Source organism: Anabas testudineus, chromosome 7 (assembly GCF_900324465.2).
Source record: "Anabas testudineus chromosome 7, fAnaTes1.2, whole genome shotgun sequence".
In the NCBI taxonomy this organism is placed as follows: Eukaryota; Metazoa; Chordata; class Actinopteri; order Anabantiformes; family Anabantidae; genus Anabas; species Anabas testudineus.
The window spans coordinates 450,119-467,863 of record NC_046616.1 but is presented as its reverse complement, the minus strand read 5'-3'; the positions used below and the strand labels follow the sequence as shown (position 1 = coordinate 467,863).

Sequence of the window (17,745 nt, the reverse complement as noted above, 5' to 3'; positions counted from 1 at the left end):
GCTAAGAGGCAGGAGAGACAACACGGTAAGAAACAGGTGAGACAACACGTTAAGAGACAGGAAAGACAATACATGAAGAGACAGGTGAGACAACACGTTAACAAGACAGACAACCCTTTAGGAGACAGGTGAGACAACACGCTAAGAGGCAGGAGAGACAACACGCTAAGAAACAGGTGAGACAACACGCTAAGAGACAGGAGAGACAACACGCTAAGAAACAGGTGAGACAACACGCTAAGAGGCAGGAGAGACAACACGCTAAGAAACAGGTGAGACAACACGCTAAGAGGCAGGAGAGACACCTGAGAAAACAGGTGTGTAGTTTCACTGCTACTTTAACTACATGTTGGGAAAAACACCGACAGAATCATCTGTGATGTTTTATACTATGATGCCGACTCTTCCTCCACAGGTGCAGGGCACTAATCAGGTCCAGCGAGCACCTCGAGCTTTGTTCTGTCTGAAACTGAACAATCCAATCAGACAAGCTGCTCTCCACATCGTTGAGTGGAAGTATCCTTTCCTGTGACCAATCAGCTGTCACCGTTATTACATGGCTGTTTATGGCAGTTTCAGTTCGTTTCCAGCTCAGTACTCTGGTACGTGTATTTGTGCAGGATTGTCATGTAATGATTAAAGTGAAATAGTGTTTGCACCATTTTTACCTCATTAAGTTTCTTTAACAAGTCTCTCAGACCATTCGACATCTTCATTCTGTTAGCCATCTTTGCTAACTGTGTGGCTCTGGGAGTTTCCAAACCGTTTCCTGAGGATGACTCCAACTCCACCAATCACGACTTGGTGAGAGACACTATACAGCTACAAAAAACTACATAGCTACAATAATGAGTTAATTTATTGATTAGTTTATAGGTATAGCTGGGTATCATCTGCATAACAATGAAAATGTTCTAATAATATTGCCTAAGGGGGACATATATAAGGTAAAAAGAATCACAGATCCCTGTGGAACTGCCTAACTAACTTTTGTGTGCATGGAAGACTCATCATTAACATGTACAAACTGAAATCTATCTGATAGATACGATTTAAACCACAAAGATCCTGATCTTCACCCAGGTGTCATCCACATATTTTGATCTTCACCTTTGTAGAATTCACAAACAGAGACTTCTACAAACAGAGACACGGCTGTGCCATGGGTTCCCCAGTGTCACCCATTGTAGCAAACCTATACATGGAAGAGGTGGAGGAGAAAGCTCTCAACTCCTTCCCAGGGACGACACCGACCCACTGGTTCAGATATGTGGATGACACTTGGGAGAAGCTCAAGATCCAGGAGGTACAGTCTTTCACAGACCACATAAACTCAGTAGACTCCAACATCAGTTTCACTAGAGAGGACACCAAAGATAACCGTTTGGCCTTCCTGGACTGTGCGGTCATCACTGGGACAGGTGGAAGACTGGAAATAGAGGTTTACAGGAAACCCACCCACATGGACCAGTACCTGTTGTTCGACTCACATCATCCATTACAACACAAAATAGGAGTCATCAGGACTTTGAACCACAGAGCCCAAAACATCCCCACCTCCATAGAAGCCCAACAGAAGGAAGACAGGCATCTGAAGACAGCACTCAGGACCTGTGGATATCCCCAATGGGCCTTCAACAAGGCAGCAACCTGTTCCAGGAAAAGATCAAGGGAACAGTCGGAGTCCCAGGTCCTACGCAAAAACCTGGTCATACCTTACATGGCTGGGGTTTCAGAGAAGCTGAAAAGGATTTTCAGAAAATCCAACATACCTGTCTATTTCAAACTCACTAACACACTTAAACAGAAACTTGTACATCCCAAAGACCAGACTACAAAACACAAGATGAAGAATATAGTGTATGCGGTCCAATGCAGTGAGGAATGCCCTGAACTGTACATTGGAGAACCAAACAGCCGCTACACAGGAGGATGGCACAGCACAGGAGGAGTAACACCTCAGGTCCTGAATCAGCTGTGTACCTTCATCTTAAGGACAAAGGACACTCATTTAAGGACTGTGACGTTAAAATACTGGACAAAGAGGACAAGTGGTTTGAGAGAGGGGTGAGGGAAGCCTTGCATGTGCAGATCAACACTCCCTCTCTCAACAGAGGTGGAGGACTTAGACACAACCTGTCTTCTATTTATCATGCTGCCCTTTCATCTATCCCGAAAAAGGCCAGAACCAGTTCACACCTGCACCAGGTTGGACCCATTTAGGTGTTAAGAAGGGGTGAGCAGAGGTGTGACCATTACATCCTTCACACCTCCCCCATCTTTTGTTTCACCTAACGAGCATATTCAGGGCAAGGGGTGGAGTGAAACCAGTCTTGGAGCAGCGACTAGTGGTACCAGCACCACACAGTCGACACCAAGGAAAACTGTTCAGCTCAGTGATCCCACGATGGTGGAAAGAGCTGCCTATCACTGCACGCTTAGTGACCTCACTTTAATATTTAAAGAACAGCTGAGCACAGTACTCTTCCACATCTTCCTTTGCACTTAAAAAAAAAGTTGCTTTGGATAAAAGCGTCTGCTAAATGACTAAATGTAAATGTAAATCCTGACTGGAAATCTTCATACAAGTTATTGCTGCGCAGGTGGTCATATAATTGCTTAGAAACTAACTTTTCAAGAATTTTAGAGATAAAGGGTAGATTGGATATTGGTCTATAATTCACTAAGACCCCTGAGTCCAGAGTAGGCTTTTTGAGTAGGGGCTTGACTACAGCAACCTTAAAAGCCTGTGGTACGTAGCCTATTTGTAAAGATAGATTGATCTGATCTAATATGGACGTGCTGATCAAAGGTAAGACATCCTTGAGGAGTCTAGTCGGGATGGGATCTAAGAGACATGTTGATGGTTTAGAGGAATTAATTACTGAAATTAATTCAGAATGATCTACAGGGAAGAAATAGTCTAAGTATGTGTGAGGTCTTACAAATGAATCTAGAGCTGTTGTACATACGAGACCATGCCGATTGCCGTTGAGTATTGATTGGAGTGAGGCTGCAATATTATCAACAAGATAGTCGACTTGTGCTGGAGTAAAGTTAATCATGAACTATAATTACTTTATCTGCACTAAGAACTAAGTCAGATGGAAACTCTGAGAATTCAGTTAAAAACTCAGAGTAAGGGACAGGAGGACGGTACACAATAACAAACAGGACTGGTTTTTGATTTTTCCAGTTAGGATCAGAGAGGCTAAGAGTGAGGCTCTCAAATGAATTCAAACTATGTTTAGGTCTGGGGTTGATTTAACAAACTTGAGTGGAAGATTGCTGCTACTCCTCCACCCCGACCTGTGCTTCTAGGAACATGATAATTAACATGACTTGAGGGTGTTAATACACAGCTACAGTTTGGAGACTTGTTTCTACGTGAACAGTTTCCTGTTGGAAATGTTTGAATCAGCTCCATGTTTTTCACTAAGCTTGTAGTAAATGTTGTGTTGGAGTGAACTGTTTTAACATGCTGAGATTTTATCAGTGTATCAACAATTAACCAAACACAAGCTACTGATGCTTGGTTGGATCATATTCATACATACATGTGTGTGTAGATATAACAAAAGACGTCCTGACGCCTTTGTCTGGTTTAGTGTAAATAAGCAAAACCGTCATAAGACAGAGGATTTGTAGAGACAGTAACCCAGGACGGTCTTCTTCTGGAGAGCAGAACCTTTAGAACTAACTCACTCTGAACCTGGCTGTTGAGATGTCCTGCCCTTGTTTCCCTGTGTGACATGTTTTTTGTGTGTTTCAGGAACAAGTGGAGTACGTCTTCCTCATAATCTTCACTGTGGAAACCTTCTTGAAGATCCTGGCCTATGGTCTGGTGATGCACCCCAGCTCTTACATCCGCAATGGCTGGAACCTGCTGGATTTTGTCATTGTTATTGTTGGGTAAGAAAATGGACTAAAGGATGTTGGGTTCTCTGTCTTTCTTCCATTCAGAGATCAGTGATGTTGGTTCTCAGTTAAAACACTGCTGTTGCTTTTTTCCATTGATCTTGGTTCTTTCCTGTTGCCCTTTCTCTTGCTGTCTCTGAGTGTGTGTGTGTGTGTGTGTGTGTGTGTGTTGTTGCAGTAAATGCGATGTGACTGCAGTAAACTCTGCAGCTCGTGTCCTGTGGCCAGTGGAGCAACACACCCTGCAGCAACGCCACCGATTCGCTCATTTTGGTGTTTTTCTGTTGAGTGTTTGTGACAGTCGACTGTGATCACTGCACTCTGACTAAACTCTGCTCTGAATAAACTCACTCACCCTCCCACAACAAGTTGTAAATGTCCTGCTACAAACACAGTCCTCACAGGGAATTCAACCCCCCAGCTCTGGAACTAAGCATGCCTTACTGCGGGGTTGAAGGCTCCTGCTCGTTGGGATTTGTATTTTTTCTTTCTTGGTCTAATAACTTTTTAAAATGTGAAGTGATGCTGCTGCAGCAACCTGTGCTGAAAATACCTGCGTGTACCTGATAGAAGTTGATTCATACACATGTTAATTTAGCAGAGTAGCAGATGTTACCATGCTGTAAACCTGGATTACAGCAGATTCTCTGTGTGTTTGCAGAAAGAAGCAAAGTGTGACAGAAGCTGCTCTGTTGCATCTGACCTCTGATTCTTCACATCACACTGTCTACTGTAGCTGCTGCTCGCTCATTCCTCTGTTGCATCTTTAAACATGCTGGGAGAGAAGAGTTCCAGGGTGTAGTTACCTTTAATCATCCAGCAGCTGTCACTGAGTCACCTGCTCGGGCCTCAGTGGGTCCTGCAGGTCCTGTGCAGTTTCGTCCTCTGTGTTGTTTTGTGTCCTCACTGCAGGACATCAGTGTGACTGGACATCCTCAGGGCAGTGATGATCGTAATGAAGTCTGTTTTCGTGTTAATGCTGCTCTTGGGCCTTCAGTTCAACTTTACAGTCAGGAAGAAGTCAGAGAGGATGCTGGATGATGGAAGAGGGATGAGGATGTTTTTCAGGGCTTTGGTATATTATTCAGGTCTGTGTGTTGTGGCTTTAGAGTTTTTAGAGACAGGGAAATAAAAAAATTGAATCCACACCTTGTTGAACTTTAAACAGTGAATTTATAGAAAAACCCACTGAGAGTTAGAACAGCATCAGAAACACAAGTGGCCAAAATATGTTGTAGGTTGATTTAGTCAAAGTTGAAGAGTTCAGACATCTCAAGAGAGCTCAGAGCTGCTGCTCCTTCACATCATAAGGAGCCAGATGAGGTGGTTTAACATCTGATCAGGATCCTGCTGGTGGTGGGAGACGCCAGGTAGAAATTCTATATCTCAGGAAAATACCCATGTTGCTGCACATACTGCTACCAGAGTGGAAACGGTTCGAATATTTATCTCCACTTTCATTCAGATAATAAATCTGAAGGTGTTCACTTCTTCTCCCCAAAAACAAACCTCATCTCCATCTTCTTCTTCTTCTTGTCTTGTTTGTGCAGGTTATTCAGTGTCGTCTTGGAGACACTGACTCATAAATCTGGTGAGCAGGCAACGACTCACCACATGCCAGGGAAACCTGGAGGTTTAGACGTCAAAGCTCTGAGAGCCTTCAGAGTCTTGAGACCTCTGAGGCTAGTTTCTGGAGTCCCCAGTAAGTCAGCTGGTTTTGGGCAGAGGGTGAATTTCCTGGGTGGTTGGATACTTAATCGACTTTGTGTTTGTCTGTCAGGTTTGCAGATTGTGTTGAACTCCATCATGAAGGCAATGGTTCCTCTGCTCCACATCGCTCTGCTAGTTCTTTTCGTCATCATCATCTACGCCATCATTGGTCTGGAGCTCTTCATTGGCCGCATGCACAAGACCTGTTATTACACCAGAACAGGTACAGACGATATCTAGGCCAGGTCTCCACAAAACAACAATGAATGTGTCTTCTTACCAGAACATCTTTGAACCCAGAACCTGATTTGAGATTTTTTTTCCTAGATAACTATGTGGAGGACGACCCCGTCCCGTGTGCGTACGCTGGTCACGGTCGTCAGTGTACCATCAACGGCTCTGAGTGTCGGGGGAGGTGGGACGGTCCCAACGGAGGAATCACCAACTTCGACAACTTTTTCTTCGCCATGTTGACTGTGTTCCAGTGCATCACTATGGAGGGATGGACTGACGTACTGTACTGGGTAAAACACACTGGAATGGCTCGTTCACCCTCCTGTCTCTCTTTCTGTGCTTGTTATCAAGATGAGTCATAGTTTCCTGTGTGTGCAGATGAATGATGCCATAGGGTTCGAGCTGCCCTGGGTTTATTTTGTCAGTCTGGTGATTTTCGGCTCTTTCTTCGTTCTCAACCTGGTTCTGGGAGTCCTCAGCGGGTGTGTCGCCTCTTACAAATGTGAAATGTTTTTTAAAGAGAAAAGATGTTTTTACACTTACTGAACATAAAAGATTCAGTTCCACACGTCTCTGCGTGACACTGAAGTGCTGTTTAAATGTTGTGTGAATGTTGCAGAGAGTTTAGTAAGGAGAGGGAGAAGGCGAAGGCTCGGGGAGATTTCCAGAAGCTGAGGGAGAAGCAGCAAATGGAGGAGGATTTGTGCGGATACATGGACTGGATCACTCAGGCTGAGGACATGGATGAACTGGACGAGGACGGGAACCCACGTAAGGCAGAGACACAGTGTCTGTTAGATCGTGTCAAACATCTGTTGTGTTGAGTGTTCGGGGCGTTCAGTGTCTCAGACATGTTGCTTCAATGTTGATTCACAGTTAATTAACAAATCGGTGTCAGTGACAGCGAGTTAATAGACGTCCATTAATGAAGCCAATTAGAGTGAGTTAGTGTGTCTGTGAAGGTAGTGAGGCAGAAAGTCTTCAGATAACTGATGAAAAGCTGCACAACAGACTCTTCAGCAATGTAAGATTTACTCAGTTTATTATTTCTAGATATTTTACCTAATTATTACATTTTTTAATATATCTAATATACAGTACTGTACAAAAGGATGAGGCATCTTTACATTTGTCTTTAACAGTGCTGTTATGACTATAAACCTATTTATATTGTAGTCACCTGATTAGAATTACAGCTAGTGTTCATAGGAAATATGTTCACAGTGATAAAAACAAAAACATATCAGAATAAACATGTTTGTTTTAACATTATGTGGCTAAAGTGACAAATAATAAGTGGAACCTCTGCAGAGGAATCTGGAAATGTCAAAGGTCAGAAGTGGAAGATGTGATAAGAAGTTTCCCAGAGTTTCTTCTTTGACAGATCAGAAGTCCAGCAAGGACCTGGTTCAGCATCTGGCAGCTTCATGTGGATGCTGAGTTGGTCCTTCAGCAGCCTGAAGACGCTGGAGCAGAAATGAAGCCAAGAAACTACTTTGTGTGTTTTAAAAGAGAGAAATAAATAGTGGTCATCGTTCAGAAAATAACAGTATATGGTGCCAAAGACATTTGCACAGTACTGAATATTAATCTAATATATTATGCACTCTGACTTCTTCACTAGAGAAATGTAACCCTAACCCTAACCCTAACCCCACAGTCATCTGTTAAACAGGTCAACAGCGTTGCTGTGGGACAACATGAAGAATAACCTGTGTTTGTCTGTGCGTCAGGTCTTTCTCTGGGCGACCTGTCCGATAAGAAGAGGGGGAAGTTTGGATGGTTCAGTCACTCGAATGAAACACATGGTGAGAAGCACACAGGTTATTACATTATTGTCACGCACTAACATAGCTAATATATCTCGAAATCTAGTCATAACCCTGAGATTGGAGGACCGGCTAAAAAATGTCCACAATCCTATGGTTATAAATTCATGCTGGTCCTCACATGATAGCAACACACACACTCAGTAGGTCTAAAAGTGGAAAATTCACCGTGTCCCTGTAAAATATCTGGGCCTCTGTCTGTCCCTCAGATTTTTCTGACCCTGTTTCTAACCAGCAGACTTGAATACTCTTTCTGCGAGTATCAGTTAAGCTTCTTATGGATCAATTCAGGGTAAAAACATTTAGCAGCAGCAAAATAAATGTGAGGAGAATGGAACTGGTTTCCTGCGTGAACCGTTCACAGAATGTAAAGTGTGAGACGTGTGTTAACGTTTTTAAGATCTCACAGATCCAGTCTGGTCCCACTGACTCCACTCTGGGTCTGTTAACTCCTCATCTTAGTCAGCTTTTGTCAACAGTTCAAAACATGTGTCCAACCTTTGAATGTCTGAATATTCAGTACAGACAAAAGCAATGATGGATGTTAAGAGTTCAGTTGGAAGCTCAGGACGTGTTTTCATATGAATTTATACATAAATTCATATGAAAACACGTTTTCTTATCAGTATACATCTACTGAGTAAGTTTCATTTCAAATACATGATATAGTAGCATACGAATACACAGTATGTGAAATGAAGGAAGTGTTACCTCATGTGGACCATTCCATGTTATTTGTATATTTTTATTGATGTCTCTCTGGTCTCAGCGAGTCTTCCTGCCAGTGAAACAGCGTCTGAAAACACTGAAAACATTGACGAGGAGCACGCCAACTGCTGCCAGGCCTGCTGGTAACACACACACACACACACACACACACACACACACACACACACACACAAAATACCTGTCTACAACCTGCAGGAGCAGGAATGTCCTGATCTTTGGTTCAGACTCACTGTGTTTGTTTAAGACAGTGAACTAACTTGTGTCTGTGATGTTTCAGTGCTCAGGTCATGAAGATCAGCTGCTGGTGAGTTCACTGACCGTCAGACAATCAGTGCAGAACAAGAGTTTACTGCTAACTGTCTCTAACTGTCTCTCTCTCCTTCAGTCGGACGCTGCGTCGCTGGAATCGAGTTTGTCGCCGAAACTGTCGCACAGCTGTTAAATCTGTGACCTTTTATTGGCTCGTTCTGCTGCTCGTCTTCCTCAACACGTCCCTCAGCGCCTCCGAGCACTACAACCAACCTGATTGGCTGACACAAGTCCAGGGTAACCACACGTGCTGCTTTCGACATCATCACTTTAGCCAAGAGTATTTTAAACATCCCAACTACACGACTTCCTGCTGTGTGAAGTTAGACATCTACACCACAGTATGTGCTGTGTTTTACAGTAAATGAATCGAAATAGAAAGTGAACATAATAAATTGACCATAATCATACAGAAGTAATTGTAAATAATGTTCTGATTATAGTAAAAATGAGCGGGTAGAGTGTAACTAAATATCTTCATCAGTATCTGTAGTGTGTATGTGAAAAGCTGTAATTGACATTAACAAGCAGTCTCTCGGTGTGTCGACAGACATTGCCAACAAGGTGCTGCTGTCTCTGTTCACGGTGGAGATGCTGCTGAAGATGTACAGTTTGGGTCTGGCTCATTATTTTGTGGCGTTCTTTAACCGCTTCGACTGTTTCGTGGTGTGTGGAGGCATCATGGAGACCATCCTGGTGGAGCTGGACATCATGCCTCCTCTGGGGATCTCAGTGCTGCGCTGTGTCCGCCTGCTGCGGATCTTCAAGGTCACACGGTGAGAAAACACCTGAATGAATAAATAAAAGCTTCTGACGCGTTTTCACAGTCTGCAGATGGTTTCTTGTCTTAAGCATCAAGTCAGTGTTGCAGATTTTTATCAAATGGAAGTGTCTTTACTGAGTTCTCATTACGTCCTCCGATGTCTGTCTCTGCTCAGCCATTGGACAGCTCTGTCCAATCTGGTGGCGTCCCTGCTGAACTCCATGAAGTCCATCGCCTCCCTGCTGCTCCTCCTCTTTCTCTTCCTCATCATCTTCGCTCTGCTTGGGATGCAGCTGTTTGGAGGAAAGTTCAACTTTGATGAAACTCAGACCAAACGCAGCACCTTTGACTCTTTCCCTCAGGCGCTGCTCACCTGCTTCCAGGTACCACTCAGCTAATGCTTCACCTCGAAACATTAAACTACACAGATGAAAGAACCTTTGTGTGAGATGATCCAAATGCTGCATGAGACAACATGTAGAACAGCTTCTGTGTTGTTTAACGTATTCAGGTGAATTTGACATCAGATGAAAACTGATATCTCACATCGAATGTTTGATCTTAAATGTGTTCCACAAACTAAACAATAAGATAAGTTAAAGGATGAACACTGATCACTGTCACACCAAATACAATCCTGGACTGTTATGGACAAATGTAACGTGAAATCTGTGAATGTGACTCTAACTGGAAACATCAACTATTACTGTAAGTAAAAGACACTGTACATTAATAAACGAACAAGGAGTGTGTCTCCCAGTTAAGACTCCCTGGGTATGAAGGCTCATTAAAGGGGGTGGTTGTGGCTCAATAGGTAGAGCAGTTGACTGCCACTCACAGGATTGGTGGTTCGATTCCCGGCTGCCACATCACATGCCATAGTGTCCTTGGGCATGATACTGAACCCCTAGTTGCCCCGGTGTGTCAGTCATCGGTGTGCGCTTTGAGTACCAGCTAGGTAGAAAAGCGCTATATAAGTGCAGAACATTTACCATTTAAACTATCGGCTGTAGAAAAAGGGACGCCACCTCCTCATGTTCAGTCTAAGTAACAAGTCCACCGTGCATTCAGATCCTGACAGGTGAGGACTGGAACGTGGTCATGTACGACGGCATCATGGCGTACGGAGGCCCAGTGTTTCCTGGGATGATCGTCTGCGTTTACTTCGTCATCCTCTTCATCTGTGGTAACTGTATCCTTGACAAAACACAGATAAAGCTCACTACCAGGCCTGTTTCAATTTCTACAGCTGATTACTTATTCATGGCTTTGACAGGATGTTGATGACAGAGAGGCAGATGAACTGACCTCAAGGGATGTTCTCACATGCCTACACATCCACCTTCTCAGGTCCTGGATTTCAGGTCTCTTTCTAAGCATCGGGTCTATGTTTTTGGCAGCTGTTCAGTTCAATTCAGTTTTATTAACAATTCACAACAGAAGTCATCTCAGGGCACTTTACAGTGTTTAAGGTTTAAGACCTTACAGAATATAATTATACAAAAAATGATATAGAAAACCCAACAATCCCATTAGAGCAAGGTATAGGCAACAGTGGAGAGGAAAAACAAAGCAAAGCAAATCTTTGTTTCTTTACCTCATTGATGAGTGTTTGTTGAGTTCTTGGGGTCATTTTGACTGGTCGCCCACTTCTTGGTAGAGTAGCATCTTTAGCGTGTGTCAGACATCCTGCTGAATGTCTTCTTGGCCATCGCTGTGGACAACCTGGCTGGAGGAGACGGAGACAATAAGAAGAAAGAGTGAGAGAAAGAGGGAAAGTGGGAAGAAAATAAAATGACAGATAAAAAGATGCTGATGTGGTGAATTAGTCTAAACCTGTTTCCTGTGGTTTGTGCAGTAAGAAGAAGGAGGGACCTGAGGAGGAGGTTGAAGAAGGAGAAGTGAAGGTGACTTGAAGCTTTGTTTTTGATAATCAGTGCAAAGTACCTGAATTTACTCAGATGCTGTACGGTACTTTAGAGGTACTTCTACCTAAGTATTTTCCTTTATTGTAGTTTTCTGTTCCACTGAAGAGACTTTTCACCTCTGAACAGTTGGAGGTTAACTGTGTTTTAACTAGTTTACAGCAGCTCCACCTGAAACTTGTTGCAGTATAAGAAGTAATAATCTGTCTTGTGTTATGTCCAGATCTGGATCTCTGGCATGCAACAGTCCGTCTCAAATAATAAGGGAGGCAAATCTCGGCAGCTGAGAATTCATCTTCTCTTCACCCTTCATCATCTCCCAAAATGACTATAAGACACTTTATAACCACATTATGTTACCAGTACATGTGTACAAGTGTCAAGTGTCTTATTAGAAGCAGAAACCTTGAGAAGATATGATACACATTTTTTTTTTTTTACCAGTACATGTCTGATATACTTTTCTTAATAGGCTATACATTTTTACCTTCACACTTTTGAGAAATTCATCAAAGAAAGCTGCAGTTTTGGATCAAATCTCGACATAGAAATACTATTTGACAATTAAGTTGAGCCTAAGGAAACACTGATGGCACAGATCTCTGCAGGGATGCAAAACCCGGCCCAACACAGAAAACTAGCATTTTACTGCAGAACCAGTGACCGTGGCACAAGTAGCTCTCGTTGTCGTACATTTAAATATTTGTAGTACTTGTGCTTTTAGTGAACCAAAAGATGTGAGTACTTCCTGCAGGACTGACTGAACCAGCGATAGCGAATTTGTGTTTGTCTCTGCAGGTGGACATTGATGAAGACACTGAGTACGAGGAAGACGAGGAGCTTCCCGAAGGAGACGATGGTGAGAAAATATCACCCAGAAAGACTGATCATGACTGTTTACAAATTTAATTTAAATTATAAAGAAACTGAAAATGAAATTATCTTTTGCTCCAAAACAGAGGGTCACTCATTTTTCTTATTTTGGTCCAAGCACTGTCCTCTAACTAGGCTCCAAAGTCACAGTTTAACACAGTCACAGCCGCCTCTCTCAGCCCGAGTTACCTTTATTTATACCTCCGTGCATGAGGATCAGGATTATTTTGACGCTGATGGACCAAAACACTTTTTTTCAGATGGCGATGGAGGAGTCCAGTTAAAGATGGCTGATCTCGCTCCTCCTAAAGAGAAGGTTCTTCCGATCCCAGAGGGCAGCGCCTTCTTCTGTCTCAGCAAAACAAACCCGTGAGTCTGTCCACAACATTCACAACAACTGAGCCCCCTTAGACTTAGTTGTAAAAGATATTTTTAATACTTGAACATGGTGTTACAGAAACATCCATTTTCCTCCCTCTACTCATTAATAGAACATAGAACATTTTATCTGATCCTCAAACGCAGCTCGATTAATGATCAGGTGTCTCTCTTCTTTGTCTCCAGGATCCGTGTGGCTTGTCACTCTTTGATCCACCACCACATCTTCACCAACCTCATCCTAGTCTTCATCATCCTCAGCAGCTGCTCACTGGCAGCTGAAGATCCAATCAGAGCCCACTCCTTCAGGAACAATGTGAGTCTCAAAACCACAAAATACCAGTGAACCCACAAGCAGCAGAGCGTCTGGGGCCTGAACCACGACACAAGATCACTCGGCTCAAACCAAGACCACAGGGATGTTAACCTTTTGGTAGTTTTGTCTCTGAACTGCTCTTTGCTGTCATGACTGAACTTTGTCTTATGTGACTTGGTTTAAGACTTGATTAACTGACAAGTACAGTAAGTGTTAAATCAAACTGCTCCATCTCTGGACTGTATATGAATCTAAAGGTGGTTATATCCATCCCCACAGAACCAGGTCCAAACACTTCTAACATCTAGGGAGAGATATTATTGAAGTTTCCTCTTTGTATTTCTGCACTGCACCACATCCGAAGGACAGTAGTAGTATTACTTCAGTTGAAGTAATAATCTGGAACAGTTTGTTTTCCGTCTGTATGTTCATGTGTAGATTCTGGGTTATGCAGACTACGCCTTCACCTCCATCTTTACTGTGGAGATCCTGCTAAAGGTAAAATTCACCTTTAGTTGAGATGGAATTGTATCGTCAGACCATGTTCTTTCTCCTCTGATCTGCATTTGATTCAAACATCATCTCTGTCATTCCTACAGATGACCGTCCATGGAGCCTTCCTCCACCAGGGCTCCTTCTGCAGAAACTGGTTTAACCTGTTGGATCTGCTGGTTGTCAGCGTCTCACTCGTCTCCTTCTTCCTGCAGTTAGTGTCAAAATCTGATTCATTTTGCTTTACTAATCACAGCAAGGATGGTAGCCTAACAGTTTTTTCATGTAGTAGCACGTTATTCATTTTCCAACGTCCCTAATATCAGCAGACGTGTTAAACATCACAAGTTATCATTAGCCACCATCTTGGGCAAAACCAGTCAGTCAGTCTGAAAAAAGTGAAGATATAAAACATTTCCATTTCCAGTACACTAAGTAAAACTCCCTACTTGGTACTTTCTGGGCTCCCCCTTCTATAAATCTAACTAGATTGTCCCTTTTCCTGTTTGACAGTCTGCATGTGTTTTTCATGAATGATGTCAACATTGCAATAACAAGATTTTTCCTGTTGTTAGCAAAGTTAACTTGTTAAACTGCACCTGTTTCATTTGGCTAAGCTAACATACTAACTATTACGAAGCCACACAGCACAAAATGAGACAACAGTGCAACAGCTTAGCATCACACCCTGAATAAGTAAGAATTCTCCCCGTTGGGTGTAAAACCACCAGATCGGCTAAATCATGAGTCAGCTGATGTGTATATGCTGCTCTCTGCAGGAGATGATGTTATCACCTTCACATTACTATGTGTTTGTGTGTTTGCAGCTCCAGTGCCATCTCGGTGGTGAAGATCCTCAGGGTCCTCAGGGTGCTCAGACCTCTGAGAGCTATCAACAGAGCCAAAGGACTCAAGGTAACACACACAGATGTTTGACCACCTGGGCCCAGGTCTTCAAATCATTGAATTTGGTGACAATGGAGTTACAATAATATTATGTTATACATGATATTATACTGTAGTCTTACATCATAAACAGGTTAATTAAATGCAGTTTTTAAGTATACAGCTATATAATTTATAATATGTCATCACTTGACATATGAGTAGGCGAGGAGTGTAAGGGGTGATCAGAAGGTTAAATTAAATTTAATTCATTTTATTTGTATAGCGCCAAATCACAGCAGAAGTCATCTCAAAGCGCTTTAAAGTGCTTAAGGTTTAAGACCTTACAGAATATAACTGTAGACAGAATTATATAGAAAACCCACCAACCCCACTGAGCAGCACCAGGAGACAGTGGAGAGGAAAAACTCCCTTTAGAGGAAGAAACCTGCAGAAGAACCAGGCTCACAGTGGGCGGCCATCTGCCTCGACCGGTTGGGGTGAGTGGAAAGAGAAGAGACAAAAGAACAGCAGGCAATAAAGACAACAACAAACAGGAGAGACAGAGAGAAGGAAACACAATTACAGGAGAGAGAAGACACAAAGTTAATGACATTAAATGGTAGAATTTGGCTTTGCAAAAAAAAAAAACTTTTCTACTCTTTTGTTCTCACATCTCTTGAAACAGAAACACTTTAACAGCACTTTGCTTTGCAAAGTGTTTCTCCTTGACTTAGATTTTGTTTGCTTACCTTGTTCCTCACTTGTAAGTCGCTTTAGATAAAGGTGCCAAATTATTAAATGTAAATGTAAATGTAGAGAGGGTGTCTGCCTCCAGAACCTGAACTGGGAGCTGGTTCCACAGGAGAGGGGCTTGATAGCTAAAGGCTCTGCCTCCCATTCTACATTTGGAAACTCTAGGAACCACAAGTAAACCTGCAGCCCGAGAACAATATGACCACTGTCCAGTTGTATAGTAATTTCACCACTAGACACGTTTAGGTCTTCAACATTTTACAGTGTTTCAAAAAAGATTAAAAAAAATAATAATAATAATTCATTTATTGTTAGTTGCAGCCTATCGTGCATTAATGTGTGTGTGTGTGTGTGTGTGTGTGTGTGTGTGTGTGTGTGTGTGTGTGTGTGTGTGTGTGTGTGTGTGTGTGTGCGTGTGTGTGTTGCAGCATGTGGTCCAGTGCGTGTTTGTGGCCATCAGGACCATCGGAAACATCATGATCGTCACGACTCTGCTGCAGTTTATGTTCGCCTGTATCGGAGTCCAACTTTTCAAGGTGACAACAACTCTGCTGTGTCACTTCCACAGTAACTAATGTAACAATATTAAATTCAAATTCAAAGTTATTTTAGCAGCTTTATCATCAACACCTGAGCCTGCGTGTGCTCCAGCAGTCCAATGAGAATCTACTGTTTAGTGTAGTCATTTCACCAACAGGACATCAGATTTTGTGTGTTATGTGTTTCAGGGTAAATTTTATCGCTGTACAGATGAAGCCAAACACACTCCTGAACAATGCAAGTGAGTCTTCAATTTTTCAAGGCTGAAACCAGCTTATGTTTTGAACAGAGGGATGTGAGGTGACTGTGTGTGTGTGTGTGTGTGTGTGTGTGTGTGTGTGTGTGTGTGTGTGTGTGTGTGTGTGTGTGTGTGTGTGTGTGTGTGTGTTCGTTCAGAGGGACCTTTGTTGTGTATAAAGATGGAGACGTGACTCATCCAATGGTCCGAGAGAGGATCTGGCAGAACAGTGACTTTAACTTTGATAACGTGTTGATGGGGATGATGGCTCTTTTCACCGTGTCCACCTTCGAGGGCTGGCCCGCGTGAGTTTTCAATTCACTTCATTATCTTTCTATGTATTATCTACTTTATTATCATCAGTATTCTTCTTGATTCACGCATTCACACCCTGCCGCCTTGTCTTCATCTCTAAGTAACTTTAATATGTAGGAGACAGACATGGCTCTGACAGATAAACCACGTGCTGTGCTTTGCCTTTCTGGCGTTCTGCTCCCCAGGCAGATGCCATAGAAACCATTAACCCCGACCTATCCTACGTCTCCCCTCCAGTCTGCTGTATAAAGCCATCGATGCTAACGGAGAGAACTCTGGTCCCATCTACAACTACCAAGTGGAGATTTCCATCTTCTTCATCGTCTACATCATCATCATCGCCTTCTTCATGATGAACATCTTTGTGGGTTTTGTCATCATCACCTTCAGAGAGCAGGGAGAGCAGGAGTACAAGAACTGTGAGCTGGACAAGAACCAGGTAAACCAGGTTCAGCAGCTGAGTTTCATTTAGCCCGAGACAGAAGATATGAATTAGTTTGAGTCAACTAAACCTTTAGTCTTCTAGTCTTGTCGGTAAAGATGTGAGAACAGTGTGTGAGGTTGAGGACTGTGGCGTCAGCTGATTCTGCTGCTCCACTCAGCTTTATTTTCAGGTGATGATGATGCTACAGCTGTGTTGACCACTGACTGTAAATGAACCCTTTTTGTTTTAGCGTCAGTGTGTGGAGTACGCTCTGAAGGCTCAGCCACTGAAGCTTTACATCCCAAAGAATCCAGTCCAGTATAAGTTCTGGTCCATCATCAACTCCACAGGATTTGAATACGTCATGTTCATCCTGATCTTGCTCAACACCGTCACTCTGGCCATTCAGGTTAATAACTCTCACAACTCTCCTGTGAATCAAATGTTGGTTTACACTGAAATAAATGTATTAAGTCCAAAGGCATGCTTGTCTCCCGCAGCACTATGAACAGTCAAAAGACTTCAGCTACATCATGGATATCCTCAACATGGTGTTTACTGGTCTCTTCACTGTGGAGATGCTGCTAAAGCTGCTCGCTCTCCGACTCAGGGTGAGAAAACCAAACACAACCGGATGAATATACACACACCACACATCTTCTGTTTACAGGAAGCTCGTCCTCCATTCCACATATTAAAGACATTAAGTGAAGAATCCGGTGTTGACACTGGCTAACACGATCTGTCAGGGTGATAAAACAGAACTGAGGAGAACACATTATTGAACCAACAGATGTGACATCCAGCAACGGACACTGTGAGAGATACATGATGAGTCAATAAAGAAAAACGGAGATGGTCTCTGGAACCTGGAATGGAGCATGGCACAGCTTTCACGACGTCACCTGACAGCAGTGCCACTGAGGCTGCATCAACAACATAACCTCCAACATCTGCAGTTGTTTTGATCTTGATTTAATTACCCACTTTGATCCATCGTAACCAAAGCAGTTTTCAAGTGGCATTAGGCAAACTGAGGTGGCAGTAGCTGGCACAGGTCTACATCATGTTCCCATAATAAACACATAAAACTTTACAGCTTGCACAATTT

The 17,745-nt window shown here is 42.9% G+C and overlaps 1 protein-coding gene across 1 annotated transcript in view; it reads left to right on the top strand.

Moving 5' to 3' along the window:
• Nucleotides 1–17,745, top strand: part of cacna1fb (calcium channel, voltage-dependent, L type, alpha 1F subunit) — a 36,096-nt gene that overhangs the window by 8,984 nt on the left and 9,367 nt on the right. Inside the window, exons 3-31 of the mRNA XM_026367802.1 lie at nt 416–516; nt 699–804; nt 3,773–3,912; nt 5,469–5,620; nt 5,699–5,851; nt 5,956–6,152; nt 6,241–6,344; nt 6,482–6,633; nt 7,596–7,670; nt 8,461–8,542; nt 8,698–8,724; nt 8,806–8,966; nt 9,280–9,505; nt 9,668–9,875; nt 10,564–10,684; nt 11,177–11,252; nt 11,351–11,399; nt 12,216–12,276; nt 12,551–12,659; nt 12,855–12,984; nt 13,423–13,482; nt 13,584–13,690; nt 14,304–14,391; nt 15,546–15,653; nt 15,846–15,898; nt 16,054–16,200; nt 16,448–16,649; nt 16,885–17,043; nt 17,135–17,245. Coding sequence (XP_026223587.1) covers nt 416–516; nt 699–804; nt 3,773–3,912; nt 5,469–5,620; nt 5,699–5,851; nt 5,956–6,152; nt 6,241–6,344; nt 6,482–6,633; nt 7,596–7,670; nt 8,461–8,542; nt 8,698–8,724; nt 8,806–8,966; nt 9,280–9,505; nt 9,668–9,875; nt 10,564–10,684; nt 11,177–11,252; nt 11,351–11,399; nt 12,216–12,276; nt 12,551–12,659; nt 12,855–12,984; nt 13,423–13,482; nt 13,584–13,690; nt 14,304–14,391; nt 15,546–15,653; nt 15,846–15,898; nt 16,054–16,200; nt 16,448–16,649; nt 16,885–17,043; nt 17,135–17,245 — 3,465 coding nt within the window. The remainder of the gene's footprint in view (nt 1–415; nt 517–698; nt 805–3,772; nt 3,913–5,468; nt 5,621–5,698; nt 5,852–5,955; nt 6,153–6,240; nt 6,345–6,481; nt 6,634–7,595; nt 7,671–8,460; nt 8,543–8,697; nt 8,725–8,805; nt 8,967–9,279; nt 9,506–9,667; nt 9,876–10,563; nt 10,685–11,176; nt 11,253–11,350; nt 11,400–12,215; nt 12,277–12,550; nt 12,660–12,854; nt 12,985–13,422; nt 13,483–13,583; nt 13,691–14,303; nt 14,392–15,545; nt 15,654–15,845; nt 15,899–16,053; nt 16,201–16,447; nt 16,650–16,884; nt 17,044–17,134; nt 17,246–17,745) is intronic.